This window comes from Sodiomyces alkalinus (genome assembly GCF_003711515.1).
Source record: "Sodiomyces alkalinus F11 unplaced genomic scaffold SODALscaffold_2, whole genome shotgun sequence".
Lineage (NCBI taxonomy): Eukaryota > Fungi > Ascomycota > Sordariomycetes > Glomerellales > Plectosphaerellaceae > Sodiomyces > Sodiomyces alkalinus.
Genome location: NW_021167080.1, coordinates 1,796,646 through 1,815,897, shown reverse-complemented (window position 1 = coordinate 1,815,897; position 19,252 = coordinate 1,796,646). Strand labels below are relative to the sequence as shown.

The window sequence follows — 19,252 nt, the reverse complement described above, 5'->3', positions numbered from 1 at the left end:
CCCCCCCCGAGCTAGGCAGTTATTAGGGACCAATCACACCGTGAGCGCATTCGATCTCCTTCTGCAACTTTATTTCCAAATTCACCCCGTTCGCGGGGTCTTCTCCAGCCACCCTTCCACGTTTAAATCCCCGGACTTCACAGACCCCAACATGTTTTCGGCTCTCAACGGAACAGTCCGACTGAGCCTGTGCAGGCTAAGTCTCCAGCTTGTCCACTATCCGTTCCCCCAATCACGGTTGCAAATGTTCATCGAGTCGATAACTATTCCTGGTTGCGGATATTTTCATTTTTTCATACCTTCCTTTTCCTCTCTGTCCCTCTCCTGCCCAGCGACATGTCCCCTTGCAACACCCCGCCGTGGATTGCCATTAGTGTCCGGAAAACACTTCGACAGGCCGTCAGCTTCCCTTCCCTTTCCTTTTGCCTTTCTTTCATTGCCGGCGATGTCCCAATTCGTTCGGTATGGGCCATATCCAGGTCTCGCTTGTCATGGTTCCACATCAATGCTTCTGATATGAACACTCAGTTCCGGAGCGACAATTTTCGTCAAGTGTGCTGCTTGTCCAACCAACCATCTATCCAGCGGCCATCCCAATCCCGTGTCATTGCTGAACCACCAGGCCAAACCAGCAAGACGAAACCAATGGGGTGGCCCAGTCCTTTATATCTTTTGCTCGTCTCAGCCCTGGTGCAACAAACGCCGACAACCTCTTGTTCCGCGAAGGTGGGATTTTGGGATGTTACGTCTGCTCAAGGCCAATTTGCTCTGGCAAGCGCCGGTTATGACGTGGAATAGGGCCCCCCCCTCGCCCCCCTCGCCCTCCTCCCACTTGTATGGCATGTCCATCTGGTATTGAAGCAGGCCTCATCCCGTTTCTAGTTGCATTGAAAATTCGCCACAGCTACTGTACCACCTTTATGTCAAATGTTCAATCGGTAACGAATCCACGCAGAAGATGAGCAAGGCCATACAGGAGTAGATTATTGGTCACACTAAAGAAGTTCATTCAGTAGCAAAGGATCGCAACACATGGGAAACGGCATGGTTTCAATATTATAACGGCGGCCGCCAATGTGATTCCATCGACGAGCCCACTTCTCCGCCATATATAATGCCAACAAAGCATTCAATGCAAGACCTTTTCCTTACCCCAATGCTAGAACGACATCGACAAAGGCCACCCTTCCATCCATTCCGAAAACGCCGGTCCCAGTACCACACTACAATGGTGCAAGAGAAGAAAAACAGAAAACCAATGAAAAAAAAAAACTACCCCCGAAAAAAAATAGAAGAGAAGCGAATAAGGGCAAGAGACCCCCCCCCCCCGAATGCAATCCCATCCCGCCTGGTTCCCAGAGGGTCACGGCTCGCGTGACGTCGAGTCTCGAATGGAAGAACCAGGATAACAAACAAGTACAAAGCCCAAGACCGTAGTCAAATCCACTTCGAAAGATCCCACCAACGCCGTATTCGCTATGCTCCGAAATTGAGAAAACAAAGTGTCCGTCTTAGTAAAACAAAAGGGTAATTTGAAGAGAGGCGGTTGGCACGAGTGACATCGCCTCAGGCGAAAGAAGAGGAAAAGAAATGCAACCATGCTGCAAAAGTTCAAGTAATGCTGAGTGGGGTATCATGAAAAAAATCATGAGGATGGGTATCAAGTGCAAGAGTTGCCAAGGGTGCGACCGCTGTGGATAGGTGGAGGTGGTGCGTTCATGGTAGGGGCGGTGTAGTTGGGCAGACGGGAGGTCTCCCAGCTTTCCTCGCTGAGAACACTAAGGTAGCCGTTACCGACCTGATCACGGAGCGCCTCGATTTTGCGGCGATACATCTCACCGCTGATGTCCCAATCCTGAGAATCTTTCCAGTCCATGGAAGTCCCAGAGGCGTACATGGGAGGGATCGTGGGGATAATGCTAGTATCAATCCGTGGTACTTCGGGCTGTGAAGTTGTCCTGCGAGTTTCGGAAAGAACAGCAGGGGGGAGGAGCTGGTCCTTGGGCGGTTGGCTGAATTGATAACCGCTTGAGTCTTTCGATGGGGTCGTAAAACCATTAATGACGGCAGCTGAGGAATTCTTCGGCTTGGGCGGAGTAACCGCTGCAGGCGCCCCTGTGGAGGCAGGGGGGATGGCTTCCGGTGTGGCAAGATCTACAATCCGCCTCTTCTGCGGCTTGCGACGACGGGTAGAGCTAGTATGCACTTCGCTGGTAACAGCTCTCGGACTCGGGCGTTCCTTTCGCAGTACAGAGGATTCCCTGGGAGCATCATAGATGATGGCGGGCTTGCTGACATCCACGGCGGGAACAGTGTCGGAGGCAGGCTTGACGACTGGTACCGCGGCAGGTATGGGCACCCTTTCTACCAAATATCTTCGCTCCGCGTGGCTAGGGCCGGTCTTGTCGATGATGATGTCTACTGTATATCCGGGGGTTTTGCGGAAGAGGTTGAAGATAGTGGTCCGGTAATCACGATGTGTGCGACAAAACGGGTTCCCTTCAACCCAGATTTCTCGGAGCTCTGGGATACCGGTCAACCGAGCAAGTTCCATGGGATCCGTGATCCGGTTATCGCGTAGATCCAGTCTCTCAAGAGGAAACAACTTCTCGATGCCAGCAATGGACTGCAGACGATTTCCACGGAGATTAATTGCAGTGATGGCGGGAAGAGGGTTTCGGGTCAGAGAATTCAGAGACTCGATCATGCAGTTGGAGAGATTGAGGGAGCGTAGTGCAGTAAGTGTAGCGAGGCTGTCAGGGATCTGATCGAACAAGTTGGTCGATAGATCGAGGGACTGCAGGGTTTCAGCCAACGGGGCTAAGCTCGACGCCGGGATAGATGTCATGGAGTTGTCCGCCAAGCTCAGATGCTTCAAGAACCGCCACTTAGACGCGGGCAGAGTACGCATGGTAAGGAGATTCGAGGAACTCAGAGGCCGGCTATGGTACAACGAGTCCGACAGACTCGAGTGCGAGCTACCCGAGCCTGATCGCTGGAATTTGTGGCCTCCTCGCACATTCGTCGACGTGCTCCGTGAAGCAAGTGGCCGGGTGGGCGAATTGCTTCTTGGCCGTGACGACCGAATGGGCGACCTGAGCTCGTCCGGGTCAGCCCGGACCATTGATGCGCGGCGGCCCATGACTGACGGGAAGTCCGGCGCATGGTCGCTTGGGGTAGCCGAGCCGACAGGTATGTCGTCGGCACCTTGGGCATTCGGGGAACCGGGACAAGATGTAGCTCTCTGGGCATCCGTGTGCGGTACCACCATCGAGTCTCTTCGCGGGCTCGCATTGGTCGGTCGGGGGGTTGTCGGGGAGGACTGAGACTTGGACGTTCGCTTCCGCCTTTTGTCCATGTCGTCCAGTACAATGTCTATGAGAATATCGGCAGGGTCATCAACACCCGCTCGCTTCAACGTCAACGACCGAAGTTGTTCCGCGAGTCGATCCCAGCCAAAGAATTGCCGGAAGTCAATGCTGTTAACCTCGAGAGCCTGGACATTTTTGAAGATGTACAAGGGGACGGCAGAGTCGAAGGGAAATTCTTCGTAACCGCGGATCAGACGTGCACGCCAGTCTGGAGACAGCTTCAGACAAGGAATTTTGGTGAAGGCAGAGTAGAGATATTTCAGGTCTGCCAAGACCTGAGCCTTTTGTCTCTCGGTGCGAGCAGCCGATATACTGGCGCCAATGCCCAGACCGGCCCAGAAAGCAGACATGCCAGACATGACACTCCTAACGCTGGAAACTGAATGTATAGAGACGACATCGGAGCCGCGGCTCTTCGATCGCTGGGTATTGCCGAGGAAGGAAACATAATTCGCCGAGGTCGAGGTATCGTGCAGATTTTCGAGGCGGATTTTCATGGGGCCCACGGGAATAGCAAGTTCCTCAAATCGAGAGAGGAGATAAAATAGGTGATGGGGAGTTAGCGAGAGTGTCGTGGACCTCAGACTTTGGGAAGTGAAGCTGAGGGATCCGAAGGATAGAGCTGCAATGAGACCGCTCGAGGTGGAGGCAGACGTCGAAGGGCGTTCCGGGAGAGTCGGATACTGCGGAACAACGACTGCGCCGGCGCTCTGGGATGGGCCATGGCGGGAAATGGACTGTCGTCGGAATTGCAAAGCGTTGGCAAGAGCCTTTTCGTGCGTACGCACGAAGCTGGCTAGTTGCTACACCACAGTGTCAGTTTCGGCCGGATAGATTTCATTATGACTGATGTGCTCCTGGGCGATAGAAAAATAACAGCAATATCAAAGGAGGCGCACCTTAACGAACAACTCCCCGTCTTCCGAGTCCATTTTTAGAAATAAGCGTGCATTGGGGCGGCAAGCAGACGAGAGAAATCGGGGGAGGATCTCGGTATCGAGATAAAGGAGTCGAGCGGACGCAGGTCGCTGGTCCCGTCTGTAATGATCTCGAATACCTTAGGAAGCCTCGAACAGGCTGTTGGCGAAATGGCTTGCTGGAAGTTGCCCGCCGGGAATCGCTTCGCTCACGAGGTACCGCAGAGTCTGCTTGATCAAAGATTAGTACATGGAGCTCCCATTACAAGACAGGCTAAGACGACTTGTGGTTGTCCAAGCATTAAATGTATATGCTCGACTGAAAGGAAACCCCGTTTCACAGCACCTAGGCCGTGCCGGTGTGGAAAGATGAGCACCAGACGCAAGAAAACGCCCCAAATGGGATGCGACCCAACAAGAAAGCCGGTAAAGAACCAAGGTCGAATATGAGCCAGGTAGTACACAGCGTTCTCCCCGTTTCACGGCATGGAAAAGATCGCGGGGACGAGGCAAAGCAGCAGCTAGGAAGATAGGCTGCTGGCTGGCTGGTGAGGCAGAGGGGGCGAAAAAAACGAGAGGCCGTACACAGGAGTCGGTCCACCGAGTGCTCCACCACCAAATACCACTAAAGGAAGGCAGAAAAGCTGTGCGCAAGTGACGAGGTCGGTGCGTAATTGGCTCGAAATACATGGCAGCGGAGAAGAAACAGCAAAGCAAATGCGAGCGAAGAGTCACGGGGTGAACCAGATTCAGGCAGGGCGAGGAGGTGAGGCAATCGAGTTAGAGCAATATGCTACCAGACTCGTATCCCAAAGGAAGACAGGATCCATTTTGAGAAACGCAACGCAGGCCATGTGGTAGAGACGACAAGCAACAGGCAGCCGATTGCAAGGGGCCAGGAAACCCGATCGTAAACACATAGGCAAGACTTACCTGGGAGGAAAAGGCGTGCCGTCGATTCGGTATGGTGACGCGAAAACCCAAGGGGATATTCACGCCAACTGGATTGCAGGCAACGATGTCGCGGATCGAGGTAGGCGATGCAGGAGGGTGAAGCAAGACGACGACGAGATGCGAGGAGGCAAAAGCGGCCTCGAGGACACGACAGACCCGAACTTCGGAAGAAGAAGAAAAAGAAATGGAAAGGAAAAGGAATGACCCTATTCCCAACACCCTCCTCCGATTTGTTTACTCTGTGTCAACGACAAGAGCGACGGGATGCGGGAAAAAAACAACAAAATAAGAAAAAAGCAGGGTCCTCTTTCACGATGGACGGGACGAGACCTCGTTTAATAATAATGATGGGCAGGAGGCTCCCAGAATACGGTTTGAAAGGGGGAACCCGGTTTGTTTCGACCAAGGGGTCTTGGGCATGTTCAAGGTAGGAGCAGCCAAAGAGTTCGTACAGGCAGCACCGGCGACTGTGAGTGGATTAGCATAGGCTTAGCCTTCGACATGGGTGTCCTGCAAAGCCTACGAGGTACCCACCCAGGGACCACAAGACACCCCCACATTCTGGTCCATGGTGTCCTTGGCTTACGGGTCATTCGTTGGTTGTGTGGGCGACTGGGGCTTGGCGTTATGTACCGAGTACTTATGGTACTTCGGGCGACAGGATGACGGTTAGGGTGTTCCCCCCCTCACTTTTTGTAGGTACAGGTACTTTCTTTCCTCTTGTTCTTTCGCAGATGTTGGGCTGTTTTGCCGCTGCCAGAGCGCCCTGGGCGGCCTGGAGGCGAAAGAGAAACACCAATAATGCGGCTTGGAACCAGGCTTGCATTAGCACTTGCAGCCTACTTTATCGCTGCATCACGCAGGGCGCTGCGTTGCGCTGTTTCTGGGAACTTCCCCGGCGCATTCATTCCCATTACAATACTTCCGTACTGGACTTTCATGCATTGGATTGCTTGATGTCCCTGTCCGTAGGAGGGGGAAGTAAAAAAGTGCATCGGGGGAGCCTTCGTGATTCCCTTTGGTTCTGCTCATGCCATCCGTAATCTTCCTACCTACCTATCACCTTCCATCATCGCGATATCTTACAACGTCCCATTCAGGCTGCTCAGGCCGCCACTACTATTGCTCTCATGCCTGTTGCTGCTCTTGTCTCGAAAGTTGCAATTTTACTTGAAATCCTCGCCCAGCCCTTCCTAGTTCCGTTTGGTCACATCTCGTTTCTTCGACGGCTTATCACCACTGATGGGTCAGATGAAATTCGTCCCGGGGTTGACATTAACAGGGAACAAACGCGGCCAAGCACATTTGTCACCCTCTCGGGTGGCCTGCAGACGACCAGGGGGGGAGGAATTCCTAGCTTTTAGGTGGATTTAGTATCTTGGCACCAAGATTGCAACAGTGAGATCGCCCCAGCACGTTACCACCGGCACCCAGTCACGATACATTCCAAGTCCACGAGGTGTCGGCCCATGATGATGAATGATAACGAAGCAGGTGGCACGTCGACGCCGAAATTCTCCCTCTGAAGCCTGAACAGAGGGCACTTCTCATGAGAGGAATACCTTGGTTACGAAGAGGGTTTCGCGGGGTTTCCACCTCGATAAATAATCACGAGGCAGAGAACGCGGAGCATGTCGGCACGCCTGACTTGCGAGTATGAGCACCGAGCCGGTACACTTGCGATGGCCAGTTGCTATACATGTACGGACGTACCCTTCGTAGCATCGTCACCCAAGCAAAGAAAAGAAAAAAAGACGAAAAGCAAGGAAAAGAGGCGTTACAAAGAGGCCAGGAAACCCTCAAATTCGATCCAAGGATAACTGTCCACTTTTTTCCTCGAAGATCTGTGGCCATAGTCCGCTTTTTATGCAGACCAGCTTCACGGATCGCCAGCGGTTTCGATATTTACGGTGTTAGAACGACGACCCTGCAGTCGGGTTGAGGCTCATCTTCTTTTTCTGGTGAGCGGGTGGGGGGGGGGGGCGAAAAGGCGCCTTCCGAATTGGTAGTGAAACTCGCCATCGTAATCATTACCACGCCCGTCTCCATCGTCGGCGCCAGTTGATATCCGAGATGCCATGTCGGCCGACCGGGCCCCCTTTTTTCGGGGCTTCCATCTGACGATCCCGGGGAAACCCCCATTCCAATGCAGCGCCCGCCGCTGTCTTCAGACAAATGCCGTTGTACTTCTGCCATTATTACATCAAGCTGACATTTGCAGCATTCTCACTATAGTGTAGTAAATAACACACACGCTGCGCCCTATCTCCAGACGTCTAGGTATCCATATGCCCTCGACATTCTAACACACTTGCCAGCTTCTTGGCGTTGGCCACTAGATAAGATCGCGTATCGACGGACCTAGGGATCGTCTTGATCCTCAAACACCGACGGACAACCAGTCTTATCCATCTTGTCGGGCACGAACAGAGCGGGAGCTTGCTAGCGCCACCACGGGTTTCCCTGTCGCAGAGTCGCGAAGTTCGTTCTTTGTCAATCACCTGTCAAAGGACTCGTCCCGCTGGTTCGCGCCGTTGATCCCCTGACGGTCCGCCTATCAGACTCGAAATACCCGAATATCAACCGCAGCTTTTCTTTTGCGCTTCCTTCTCCCGACGTTTTGTTTCAACTGGGGATGCTGTCACCACGTCGCCTCTGACTGATTAATTTGTTTCGCGAGAACTGTCTCTCCCTTGATGGACCCTTCAAGCAACATTATTATGTCATGGTCCACTCTGCAGCGGCTGGGCTGCCCTCCCACTTAGGATATACCCAATTACCGACCCTTGTCGCTGCAGCTGCGTCTGTCCTTGGATGACATCTTGCTCCCGTACGCTGGTATCAGTACAGGCAGGTACTGGCCCACTTCCCTCGTCGTCTGTTGCTGCAAAAGTACGACAAACTACGCTAGATATCTGGTCTTCCGTCAAGATCAGCGTCGAGCGCTGATAGCAGACATTCTACATATATCGGCTATGAGATGTCGCTGCCTTAGTGACGAAGTTTGCCGGGCACTGTCATCACCGTGTTAGTATCGCTTTCGGACACTTTGATTTGTCTCACCCCATCTCTCTTGATGCTAGATACCTTACAATGGGCTTTCAAGCTTGATTATGGCGCCCCTGATTGTCGACATGTACAACGATACACGACATGATGACCAGCCTATTATCTCACGAACCATGTTTGGAATGAGGTGGCCGACGTCCGATTTCGCTACGATGCTCCGAGAACAGAACACGGTTTATGGGCTTGGCCAGATCGCAATGGGTCGAAGGGGGCGTGAAACAAAGCTCCTACCGAATCGCATCGTGGGAGAAATATTCTCCTGTTCCTTCTTCGTATTCTCTCTCGTCTCCTGAGAGAGGCACCATGCGTTCCTCACCACTTCTGGCGTTTACCGAAAGGGATGGAATGTGCGCGGCGTGATGGTGTTCTTGTGGTGTCGCTAAGCTGACGACAGGTAATAGAACTGGACGCGTTATCTACTTTCAGCCGCTATACTGCCGTGTCTTCTCCGGCGGTCGCCGAATCAGCCGTCATATGGCCTTATGTCTGACTAGATCTGGCATGCGCATGTGAGAAGTGTGCGAGGTGTGAGACGTATGTAAAGTGTTGTGTGTGGGAGAGTGTGAGGGCGTGTGTCAAGTGCCGTCTCAAGTCCAAGCCAGTTATGGTCACGCGTGGTATACCTATGTCTCTTGGGTGAGGAGTCCGCGAAAGCACTAAAGTACCCAGTACACCCGGCCAAGACTTCCAAGGTAACAATGTTGGGTAAGCGGCACAGCGAGATGCCATTATTCTCTTGGTGCCAGGAAGGAAGAATAAAAAGAACGAGGAAACGTCGCAACATGTCGTGATGGAGCGACCCGGTACGGAGTATATCATGCTAAGACGACTAGTGTAGATTCAGCGACGTGGGTTTGCCGATTTTTAACCTCTTGAGAACACAACTGCGCTGTACACGAGCTGATATTTTAGGTAGGGTGCTTTTGTATTTACTGGTGGTTGGTGGCAAGCCCGGACGCTGCTCTCCCGTTATTCGCTACGAGATGGCCTCAGAACGATAACCCAGTGAGACAAGCATGCACCCGAAAGAGCTGAGAAGCCACAACCGAACTGGCGGCGACGACTCCAGCCAGCCATTGAGCGCGCTACTTCGTACAGTCCGCAACCAGGATCGTCGCCAAGTCCTGGAGCATGCAACCAATCATACGTGAATGCGAATGTCCGTATGTTCTCCGTTTATTCCGTATCCCGACTCCGTGACGCTCCGAGCTTTCCCCCATTCTCCGTTGTCGGTTTGTCATCACCCGAACCCAATTCTGGGGTTGGAATGATGCTCAATTCAAGATGCACATTCCTCGTGCTGTTCCACGAGACCGCCCAGCTGGCCAAGACATCAAGCGAGGAAATCCGGCACAAAGACGGCGCCAGAACTGTCTGAACCGCCGTTTCGGCCAATACATCGCAGACCTGGAGGTATTCTGATATTGCTTGCATCCAAAAGGTGCTCGATTCGTTGAACCCTGCGCATAATAGTCTTCCCATGCCGCTGTCTGAAAGGTATGGTTTGCCGAACTCCCGCAACCCATAGCCGATCTACAGAGGCTATGCCTCCTGGTGAGAAGGCGAATTTGGAAGCTGACCGGTGAGCGGGTCGTATGTACGTTGGTTTCTCTCCCAGGAATGTTTTCGGGGTCCTCCCCGCTCTCCGGGGAAGATAAGATCGTTAGAGGATGCGAGGCAACCCTTAAAACGAGCGTCAGGTAACTCTTTTTTTGTTTGGCAGAATTCACTTCCCATCGACTCGGAGCGGACAAAAGAGACACGAAAGATGGATAAAAGGGTTGATACAAGGGGTGAAAAGACCATCACTGCCTCATAGGTTCGGCCGAGAAGATGGAGAGCTGGGTAGAGGGGCTTGGAGGGGTTGGAGGACCCTGCGCTAGAGCCAAGATCTGATCCGTGTCCCCAATTGACTTGCTTCGAGCACAGACCGGGGGGCGCTATTCGCGCATCTTGGGAAATTACCACGATGTCTGAATGCTTATCTGACGAGCCTTCTCCGTACATGAACGGTGCGGATACCGAGGGTTGGATACTGCTCAGGTCTATGTACAGAAAGCTCTCGATTCAACCGATGTGAACAGAGGGACGCCACGCAACTGCATCTGCTTCTTAAAGTGGCATATATGGAATGAGCGAAAACGTGCGAACCGACTCGAGTCAAGTCAAGTTATGAATGGTCTTTTCGAGCCCGCTGAGGAGACGGATCGAGAAGACGGCGATGAATGCTCGAGTCGAGTAGGTACGAAGTATGTTTTTTTATTTATTACCAGGGCGATACGCGTTGTGTTGCACGAATAGGTAGAGAGTGAAGGGAAACGAGGGAGACAATCGCTGACTCGCTTGCTCACCGCTTCGTCTTAAGAAATGCGCCGCCCCCGGCGCTCGGTGCTTCATGCAAGGCAACGACCAGGGATGTTTGAATATTGTGGAGAGGCTAGCGAGAAGGGCATCTATGGGGACGCCGGGATTCCCATGGACACATAATACCCTAGACGAACATCCAACGGACGACATTTTTAACCCGAGCCAATGAAGTCGCGAAATGAGAATCGACAGCCTATCATCGTTCTCGTCCCAACTTTCAAATCGACGGGAGGACGTTGGTGATGCGAATCGCAAGTTACGAGCTTCTATCGTTTCCGACATATCCTCTACTGCCGTATTTCCCGTGGGAGTTCTCGCAATTTTAACCTGCGTCCTTCCACCGCCGACCTACGTAAGTGCCGTCTTCTTAGCAGGACTTTGGTATTTTCAATCATACCAACGTGGTTTGATAGGAGGGACTCGTTGCAACACTACTGCGGCCAGGGCTCCCTTGCAGTGAAATCTCGTGGGGGCACCGGTGGAAGGTGGGTTGAAGTGTATGGACGGAGTCGTTGTACCAAGAAATACAAAGAAATTATCTTGACTTTGTATTGTGTTTGTATGGCGGGGTGAAATTGGTGGCGGTCGTTGGTCGTTGGTTGGCCGGGTGGGTTTCTCGCTGTCCCCGCTGTCCCCGCTGTCCCCGCTTTTCCGACCCTTACCGATACCTGAGGTCCTTACATATGGCAAATAATCAGCAAAACATGAGAACGGGCAAGAAAAGTGTAATCAGAAGGACTTCATCCTTCCAGGTTCTCTTCGAGATGGATACCTTTTTAACGCATGTGTATCCGTACTCCATCTGAAGGGACCATCTCCGCCTTCTCTGCGTGACCGCCACCTTCGCCGTCTAACATCAGTCTAGTTATTCTGTGTCTCAGATTTTTGCGCATTGCATCGACATGACCACCGCCGCCACTATATTCCGTGATCCGGACCGGTTAATACTGCTCACCCCCACGTTCTTTAGATTTTGTTACGACGTCCCACACCAGCGCCCCGGGGTTCTCTACCTAACCTCCCGGCTTCCCACTTTCTCGGTACTGCCCCGTAGCATCGCAAAAACGCCACTATATTATTGGTCCTGTGACACTTTTTTCACTGCAACTGATCGATGAGAACGAGCGTCTTCGATCCCCATGGGATCCTCCTTACGAGCACCGACATATCAAGCTTGTGGGGATTTCTCGTACCTTCGTTGAGCTTCGGTGTCCACTCCACTCCTCGCCAACTGACGTCCGTTCGTCTCTCGGGCTCTGGCTCTACGCAGTAGGTAAGACATAGCATCTACCATCGTGACAGTGACACCCCTCAAGACTCGCCCAGCAGAAATGGTCCCCAAACGTCAGCTCGTACGGGGAGTACGGGGGATCTGCTACTTCGTACGGAGTAACCATCACATCGTATGTCCTGCGAGGTGAGCTGAAATACCTCATTTGGCTACCTTAGTCTGGCGAACACACATCTGTATGTACATCTGTATATACATATATACATAACCTCAGCAGTTCTTATACACCGCAAAATTCTAAAAGATATATTTTTCCTATTATAGACATACTAGGTGTTCCTGTGTAACACACCCGTCCGGTTAACAATGTTACTGTGCTTGTCTCGTTCTGGTACTTTCTCCCTTGTCGCGTCGTGCCGCATCATGCGCCCCTTCTTACCGCATGGTGCAAGGCGCCCAAACTCCTACGAGGTACATGTCAAGACGGACCAATTACTGGTATATGATGGTCCACGGAAGGATCAGTCTCTGTTTCTCCTGCACATTTCACCATTGTTGACTGTCCCGTGTGATCGTGCCAGTTTTCATGTCGCGCGGCAGCGAACTCGATGGAACAGGGTATATCAATGAGACTCTACAGCGTACTGTACTCCATGGTTCCGACCTGGGACCCCGGAGATCAGGATGGAGTCGGTGTGCGGGAGGGGCAGGATGACGGGGATGACCCCCTATAGTGACCGATATAGAGTTGTTTCGTGGTAAGAGAATCTTTGCTCAACTCCGTGACACTCGGATGCTGCGATATATTTTCTTCTTTTCTTTTTTATTTCTCGTTGTTTTGTCCTTTCTTCATCATCCCACCCTCTCGACTGTTGTTGGCAGACAGGGATAGCCTTGTCCCCGAATTCACATGAGGCTGACCTGACTGACCGCCAGTGATCTTCAACTCGGCGGTTAATTAGTTACAGCCTCGTTTTCGCCAACCCCTCTTTCTTCCCTGATACGGAGTAGTTCCGAGTTCACTCATTAGTGGACTGTACATTTTAACCATTAGATGCCAACTTTTCCAACCTTCTTTCGATCTGTTTATCCAACAGCTATCCGTGAACTTGGCGAAACTAGACTGTCCCTAAAGCCACTAGCATATATATGACCGGCCCGGGATCGGCGCCGGTGGGTTTTTTTTTCTGTCTTTCTTTTTTTCGCGCACGTTTCCTTCTATCTGATACAGGACAGTTTCTACTTCCTCAGTGGATGCAAGTCCGACCAGGGCTGGCGACAACGCTATGCGGCATTCTTGTATGAGCAGAGTCGCCAGTGCTAGCGGGTGACCTCCTTTTCACAAATGGAGAAGTAGATAAATCTGGTGATCCCCTGGCGCCGTGGCAGGATCTTCGTATGATGGGTTTTCCGCGTCGCCTGGTACAAGTCGACTACGGAGGTTTCCTCCCTGATGCATTGGTAGCAGAGATGCAACAAGCACGTGGTAGACGGCCCCGTCAAGACACGTCGTGGTGGACGCAAAACAGGCCATTCGAGTGCTTTGGACTAGTATAACCGGCTCATGACACCGTATCGGCAGTTGGAAACTCGGTTTGCCGTTCCACGCTGGGTTGAGTACTCTGTGGACACGGGGGGAAGAGAATAGTTCAGACTGAGGTCGGCTTTTGACTTGGACATCACATAATTAATTACCGATGTGTTAGCTGGCCCGAGTTGCGGTTTGAGCAGGTAGACTCGGTAGGCAGCATCCTCTCTACCTCTTGAAATCCTCTAGTCCCGAATCTTTAGTTGCCGTACCATTCGTATGATGACGGGAGGTGCGTGAGGTGCAGGCGTTGGGATCGAATTGTCGCATTGTTACGCGTTTGGAGGCAGCGTCATGCGGGCTCACAGAATCTATGGATCCGCCGACGACACCAGGCCGACAGAGATATTGTTCTTGATAGACCAGCTTCTGGTCTAAACTCGAGGTCTCATGGATCATAATATAGATACAGTTCGTCTATGCTATTATACAGAACCACAGATATACATATTGGTCGAGATGTACAGATAGGTCCTCCTAGTCAACCACGAGCTTGAGAAGTAGGAGCCCTCAGTTAATTTCACGAGCGCCTCTGGTTCTTCGGGCCTGTGCCGGCGCCATTGACACGCACAAGGCTTTCCAGAGCTGCGCCGTCATTCAGCGCCCAACCGCCTTCAACATCCAGTTTGCATTTCCGGCTCCCCACCATAACCTTCAAGAAACCGCCGCCCACGATCCCCCTCCTGATACCGCGCCACACAGCCTTCGCCCCGCGTCCGGCATCGCGGAAAGGCAGCGTCAGCAACCTCTGCTTCTCCTGTTCCCACCTCGCCTTGGCCTCCGCCTTCTCCCTCGCACGCGCGGCCCGGGCTTGCGCTTCGGTCAGGTGAGGCTTGAAGAGCCGCCCGGAAAGGACGACGTCCGCCGGCGGAACCGTCACGATAGATGGTTTCCGGAAAAAGGGGAGGATGGGTTTCACGGCAACTTCGAGGTGGATCGGCGTGAGGCGCGGGTTATGGGCGACCGTCCCCGCGGCGGACGCGAGGGCTTTGGACCCGAGAGAGGCGGTGGGGACGGCGCGGATCGACTTGATGATGTTGGCGGAACCGAAGACGAAGAACGAGCCCACACCTGCCATGGCTATGCAGACGGCCGTGTATACGGAGCTCACCCACCACGGGGCGCCCGGGAAGTCGCCGGAAACGGAGTAGAGGCAGTTCAAGCCTGCGCCAGCATAGCAGGCTATAGCAGATGACCAGGCAGTGAATTTGAGCCAGAAGTGCGGGGGTGCTTCGTAGAGGACGGTTGGAGTTTTGGATCGCGCGAGCTGGAGGAGGAAAGGATTGTTGGCGGTCGAGGGGTGGAGGGGCAATGGTTGTGTTACTGATTTCGGAGTCGGGGTTGCGGTCGGGGTGCGGCGTGGTGTTGAGGACGAGGCCTGTTTCGACGATTGGAGAGCTGGTTTAGAGGAGTAACGTAGAGAAGATGGCGAGCCAAACCTTCGGACTGTAGGGAGTGGTGGCAGAGCATCAAACCGTGGCCTGCAGAGGGAGTTCCGGAAGGGTAGGTGAAGCGCGGTGCGACCCGACAGGATTGCCATTGTGGGCTAAGGGCTTGCCTGAAGCCAATTCAAAATTAACATAAAAAGAGAAAATGGTGGCGGAGAGGACCCGCACCTAATAGCATCTATCCGGCTTGTCAATGTCGGAGCAGAGTAGAGCTTGACGATTTTGAGACGGATGAAGCTATCACCAAACAGAAGAAAAAGTTCCCCATCGCCGGGAACAGTTACTCGGAGCTTGGCCAGATTCTAGCCAGCTGTACCCAGTCGGCGACCCTGCTCCGGTTCTTGTTCCTGTTGACGAAGGCGGCAAAACAATATACCGAACACCGAAGTTTACTTTACTCGGTTCTGTGCCTTGCCTAGATACCTTACCTAATACGGTACCCAAGGTACACGATAGAAAATGGAGGTACGTACCTCCAGTCCCACTCCAGCCCAACGGCTGAGCTAATTTGTCCGTGCGCGCCGCCAAACATCGGCGGTTCCTCAACAAGCTTCTATCTTAATAATATTTATTTTCGGAGCTTCAATCTTATTGCGCAAAATCCCCAGCCAGCCAATTCTTTCCATTCAACACCGCTCAATCGAGCCAATCTTGCCCCTGTCCCATCGGCCAAAGGCGACGATGGCTTCCCTAGCGACGGCATGCCGTCTTTCGGCCAGGCTAATCGCCCGGAGAGGGCCCGCCGATGCCTCAATTCGAGGTGAGTTCGAAAAACCCGGTCCGAAAGACGGGCGTACGTTATATCCCTCGCTAACCATCTGTCTTTTTTCTTTTTTACAGGTTTCACCACATCCACACGATGCCTCGTTACGCAAAATTTTACCATGCCGGCCCTTTCGCCGACCATGACGGAGGGAAATATTGCCACCTGGAAGGTTAAGGAGGGCGAGTCGTTCGCTGCTGGCGACGTGCTGCTCGAGATCGAGACCGATAAAGCCACCATGGACGTCGAGGCCCAAGAGGATGGGATGGTCGCCAAGATTATCGCCGGAGATAACTCCAAGGCTGTTCAAGTCGGCACACGAATTGCCGTCATTGCTGAACCGGGCGATGATCTGTCTTCCCTCGAGATCCCGGCCGAGGAACCCGCCGGACAACAGCAGCCTCAGTCGTCCTCCAAGGAGGAGACCAAGAGCGAGAGCAGCCCCGAGGGAAAGCCGGCGTCGCTCCCTTCCGACGGAAAGAAACACGAGCAAAAATACCCTCTTCTCCCCTCCGTCCAGCACCTGGTCCACCTCCACAACATCGACCCCGAAACCGTCTCCCGCATCCCCCCAACCGGACCCCAGGGCCGCCTCCTCAAGGGCGACGTCCTCGCCTACCTCGGCACCATCAACGCCGCCACCCCGGCCACGATCACCGAGCGTTTCACCAAGCTCTCGCACCTCGACCTCAGCAACATCAAGGTCGCCGCCGCCAAGGTCAAGGCGGAGACGAAAGCGGAGGCCGCACCCACCCCGGCAGCCGCGGCGGAACAACCTCCCACCCCGGAACCAGACTCCGAGGTCGTCGTGCCCCTCTCCCTCGCCAAGGTCGCCGAGACCCAGCGCCGCATCCAGGACACCCTGGGCGTCTACCTGCCCCTGGCCACCTTCGTCGCCCGCGCCGCCGAGTTCGCCAACGACGACCTGCCCCCGTCCGCCCGCCCGCCCACCGCCGACGAGCTCTTCAACCAGGTCCTCGGCCTCGACAAGCTGCAGCCGCGCGGCACCTCCCGCGGCTTCTACCTCCCGCAGGTCGATGCGCTGCCCCAGTCTGCCATCCGCGCCGCCGCCGCCGCCGCGCCCCGCAGCAAATCTGCCGACCTTATCGACATACTCGCCGGCACTGCCAAGAAGACGAAGCCTGCTTCCGCTGTAACCGGCTTGTCTCAGAATGACACGAATGTCGTCAGCGTGACCGTGCCCAAGGGCGACGAGAAACGGGCGAGGGTCTTCCTGGAGAGGGTCAAGGTGATTTTGGAGCAGGAGCCGGCGAGGCTCGTCTTGTGATGCAATTGCAAAGGACGAGCCGGGGGGGAGGAGTTTGTAGAGTGCGTGCGTGTATTTATATTCATGAATGGAACTCGGAAAGCCATGTTTATAGTTTAAAGGCTCCAGAGCTTAGCTTCAACTCTTAGTCACGACGGCCGGCACTGTTTTGTGAGCGTCTGTTGGTTTACTAGAGTCTTGATTGTCCTTGATTCATACTTCTTTACTTCGCTCGGGGCCGAGGGAACAACCCCAATATCAACGTTTTAACCGACCTCCACCGTAGAATCCATGTAACAGCTCTGCATTTGAACATTCTGTTTCTTTTTTCTTCTTCTTTTGCCCCTCTTGATCCTGTTTTCTCTTCCCTTTACCCTGTCCCCGGGACTAAGTAATTACCAAGTAGTTAATAACAGAACGCTTGCTGGTACAACAAGCAGAAAATACAATCTAGGCCGCCCAATCTACAGCAGAATTTCTCCAAGTCGCATGTATCAGAACCATTCATCCGTTTCCAGCATGTCCTCCTGTTCTTCCCACCCGAGCCATGTGGGCGGATCAAACCCATTGGGCCTTGTCGCCCTGAGATGCCCTATCCCGATACCGCTGACTCTCAGTGGTTCCCTAGGCCACATGACCTCCGCCTGGAAACCGTCGCTCCAAGCTTTGTGCATCATTCTCTCTTCAAAGAGCGCAGGGTGGAGCCGCTTCATGCTTTGCAGTGCTCGTTTCCCAACCTCGTCCACCGAGTCGTGATGCCTCAAATCAAAGAAGGCGGGATCGTGAGTCTTCCGCAGGCGGGCCTGAACCTCAGGCGGGTGCGATCCAAGCGAAAGGAGGAACATGTCGTACTGACACAGGCTGGTCCGGCCCGCCCACGAACCGCCCTCGGTGGCGCGACGGAAAAGTCCAATCATGGCGGCGACACAGCCGAGGGCGCCGGTCCCGTAATCGGACATGGGGAAGGGAGGTACGACGGGCTCATCGAGCCCCATGAAGCGTCCTTGCTCCCATGCCACCCCGGTTGCGCAGTCGGCGATCTGCTGCCACCCGGGTCGCGAGGCCCATTCGGCACGACTGGCTTCGCTCGTCCCCGTCCCGCCAAAGCAATCCTCGGCGACGTAGACGAAGCCCTTACCCCGTAGAGCGGCCAGTTCTGCGAGGTAATCCGGCCCGTAGCCGAGGCGGCTCAAAGCGCCGGGACGATATCCATCGAAAACGACGTCGGCACCGGCGAGAAGAGAATCGAAGATGGCGCGATCGGCCGCGGAGTGAAGGTCGAGGGACGTTGCGTGCTTCCCCGTGTTGACGTCGACTTGGAAGAACGGTACATCTGGGAGGCGGTGGGAGGTGACCTTGAGGACGGAAGCGCCGTGGGCGGCGAGAGAGCGGCCGATGGTTGGACCGGCAATGACTCGACAGAGCTCAAGAACGCGTATGCCTTGAAGACACTGGGAGTACGTCAGGCTCGAGGTGCCAGCATGGTCTTGGGATTCGAACGGAGCGGGAGGTGTCTTCGTCTCGAGCGGTTGGATCGTGACCGGAGGCAACGACTTCAGAGTCTTGCCATGCGACGTCTTCAGGAACTGCTCTGGTTTGAGCACGGGAAAGCCCGCTTGGTCTTCTCTGCAGTTCAGCTCCTCGAGTTCCCGGGTGGTAAAACGACGGACGGCAGCTTCGATGGTTTCAATGCAGTCCTTGTAATCCTGGAGATCGGGGTTGAAAGGGGATAGCCCTATCATACGGAGCGTTCTGCTCGCCTCGAGAGAGCCATGTATGTGATAATATTCCGTGGGGTTCTTCGTCTGATAAAGATTCGCCGAGAGCCGCCGGTAGAGTATCGACTGAGCGCAGTTGAGATCGGTATCTGAAGGATATCACAAATGCTAGTCGGCAGCATACTGGATTATTTGAAGAAGAAGAAAAAGAAAAAGAAGAAAAAGAAGAAGAAAAAACCAGGCATGTCTTACCTGGGATTTTCCACTTGACCTTAGCATGCCCCTTGTCCATTCCGTTGACGGTGCAAAGATACGCTGACATGAGAAAACATGTGATTTTGCACATGTCAACCTCGATATTTCTCCTGGTTCGGCGCTGTTGGCGGAGATTGGCCAAGGCGGAAACAGCTAGGCCCTCCAGTGCTCTGATAGAAGCCGCGGCCTCCTGCTCCTTGTGGGGAGAAGGGAAGTATGTATCGTCACCCAATGGCGCAATGAATTTGATATGAGCAGCATTGTCGAGGAACTCAGGGGGAAGTTCGTTGCCGAAGGCGATAAT

The 19,252-nt window shown here is 53.7% G+C and overlaps 7 protein-coding genes across 7 annotated transcripts; 2 read left to right on the top strand and 5 right to left on the bottom strand.

Annotated features, from left to right (window-relative positions):
- Positions 1-129: 129 nt before the first annotated feature.
- Positions 130-1,274, top strand: SODALDRAFT_330105 (hypothetical protein). Its single transcript, XM_028611121.1, has one exon. The coding sequence runs from the start codon at positions 337-339 to the stop codon at positions 796-798; it is 462 nt and encodes a 153-aa protein (XP_028468192.1). The 5' UTR covers positions 130-336; the 3' UTR covers positions 799-1,274.
- A 245-nt stretch (positions 1,275-1,519) lies between these two features.
- Positions 1,520-4,464, bottom strand: SODALDRAFT_95377 (leucine rich repeat domain-containing protein). The gene is made up of 2 exons (XM_028615815.1): positions 4,271-4,464; positions 1,520-4,174 (listed from the first exon to the last, which is right to left on the bottom strand). The coding sequence occupies exons 1-2, from the start codon at positions 4,301-4,303 to the stop codon at positions 1,661-1,663; spliced, it is 2,547 nt and encodes an 848-aa protein (XP_028468191.1). The 5' UTR covers positions 4,304-4,464; the 3' UTR covers positions 1,520-1,660.
- SODALDRAFT_95382 (hypothetical protein) lies at positions 4,418-5,153 on the bottom strand. The gene has a single exon (XM_028615816.1). It carries the CDS (start codon positions 4,976-4,978, stop codon positions 4,532-4,534), a length of 447 nt encoding a protein of 148 aa, XP_028468190.1. The 5' UTR covers positions 4,979-5,153; the 3' UTR covers positions 4,418-4,531.
- Positions 5,154-9,771: 4,618 nt separating this feature from the next.
- SODALDRAFT_95330 (hypothetical protein) lies at positions 9,772-10,526 on the bottom strand. Its single transcript, XM_028615814.1, has one exon. It carries the CDS (start codon positions 10,316-10,318, stop codon positions 9,854-9,856), a length of 465 nt encoding a protein of 154 aa, XP_028468189.1. The 5' UTR covers positions 10,319-10,526; the 3' UTR covers positions 9,772-9,853.
- A 3,315-nt stretch (positions 10,527-13,841) lies between these two features.
- SODALDRAFT_95282 (hypothetical protein) lies at positions 13,842-15,188 on the bottom strand. Its single transcript, XM_028615813.1, has 3 exons — positions 15,114-15,188; positions 14,937-15,055; positions 13,842-14,820 (listed from the first exon to the last, which is right to left on the bottom strand). The coding sequence occupies exons 2-3, from the start codon at positions 14,965-14,967 to the stop codon at positions 14,018-14,020; spliced, it is 834 nt and encodes a 277-aa protein (XP_028468188.1). The 5' UTR covers positions 14,968-15,055; positions 15,114-15,188; the 3' UTR covers positions 13,842-14,017.
- Positions 15,189-15,626: 438 nt separating this feature from the next.
- Positions 15,627-16,996, top strand: SODALDRAFT_338200 (hypothetical protein; the record flags this gene model as incomplete). Its single annotated transcript, XM_028612754.1, has 2 exons — positions 15,627-15,705; positions 15,786-16,996. 2 exons carry the CDS (start codon positions 15,627-15,629, stop codon positions 16,994-16,996), a joined length of 1,290 nt encoding a protein of 429 aa, XP_028468187.1.
- A 181-nt stretch (positions 16,997-17,177) lies between these two features.
- Positions 17,178-18,987, bottom strand: SODALDRAFT_330096 (CoA-transferase family III). The gene has a single exon (XM_028611120.1). It carries the CDS (start codon positions 18,715-18,717, stop codon positions 17,470-17,472), a length of 1,248 nt encoding a protein of 415 aa, XP_028468186.1. The 5' UTR covers positions 18,718-18,987; the 3' UTR covers positions 17,178-17,469.
- Positions 18,988-19,252: the final 265 nt, after the last annotated feature.

Coding starts and splice junctions, on each gene's coding strand:
- SODALDRAFT_330105 (XM_028611121.1), top strand. CDS start 337: ATGTCCCCTTGCAACACCCCGCCGTGGATTGCCATTAGTGTCCGGAAA.
- SODALDRAFT_95377 (XM_028615815.1), bottom strand. CDS start 4,303: ATGGACTCGGAAGACGGGGAGTTGTTCGTTAAG. Junction 4,175..4,270: donor ACGGGGAGTTGTTCGTTAAG/GTGCGCCTCCTT, acceptor ACTGTGGTGTAG/CAACTAGCCAGCTTCGTGCG.
- SODALDRAFT_95382 (XM_028615816.1), bottom strand. CDS start 4,978: ATGTATTTCGAGCCAATTACGCACCGACCTCGTCACTTGCGCACAGCT.
- SODALDRAFT_95330 (XM_028615814.1), bottom strand. CDS start 10,318: ATGTACGGAGAAGGCTCGTCAGATAAGCATTCAGACATCGTGGTAATT.
- SODALDRAFT_95282 (XM_028615813.1), bottom strand. CDS start 14,967: ATGCTCTGCCACCACTCCCTACAGTCCGAAG. Junction 14,821..14,936: donor CCACTCCCTACAGTCCGAAG/GTTTGGCTCGCC, acceptor CTCCGAAATCAG/TAACACAACCATTGCCCCTC.
- SODALDRAFT_330096 (XM_028611120.1), bottom strand. CDS start 18,717: ATGATAGGGCTATCCCCTTTCAACCCCGATCTCCAGGATTACAAGGAC.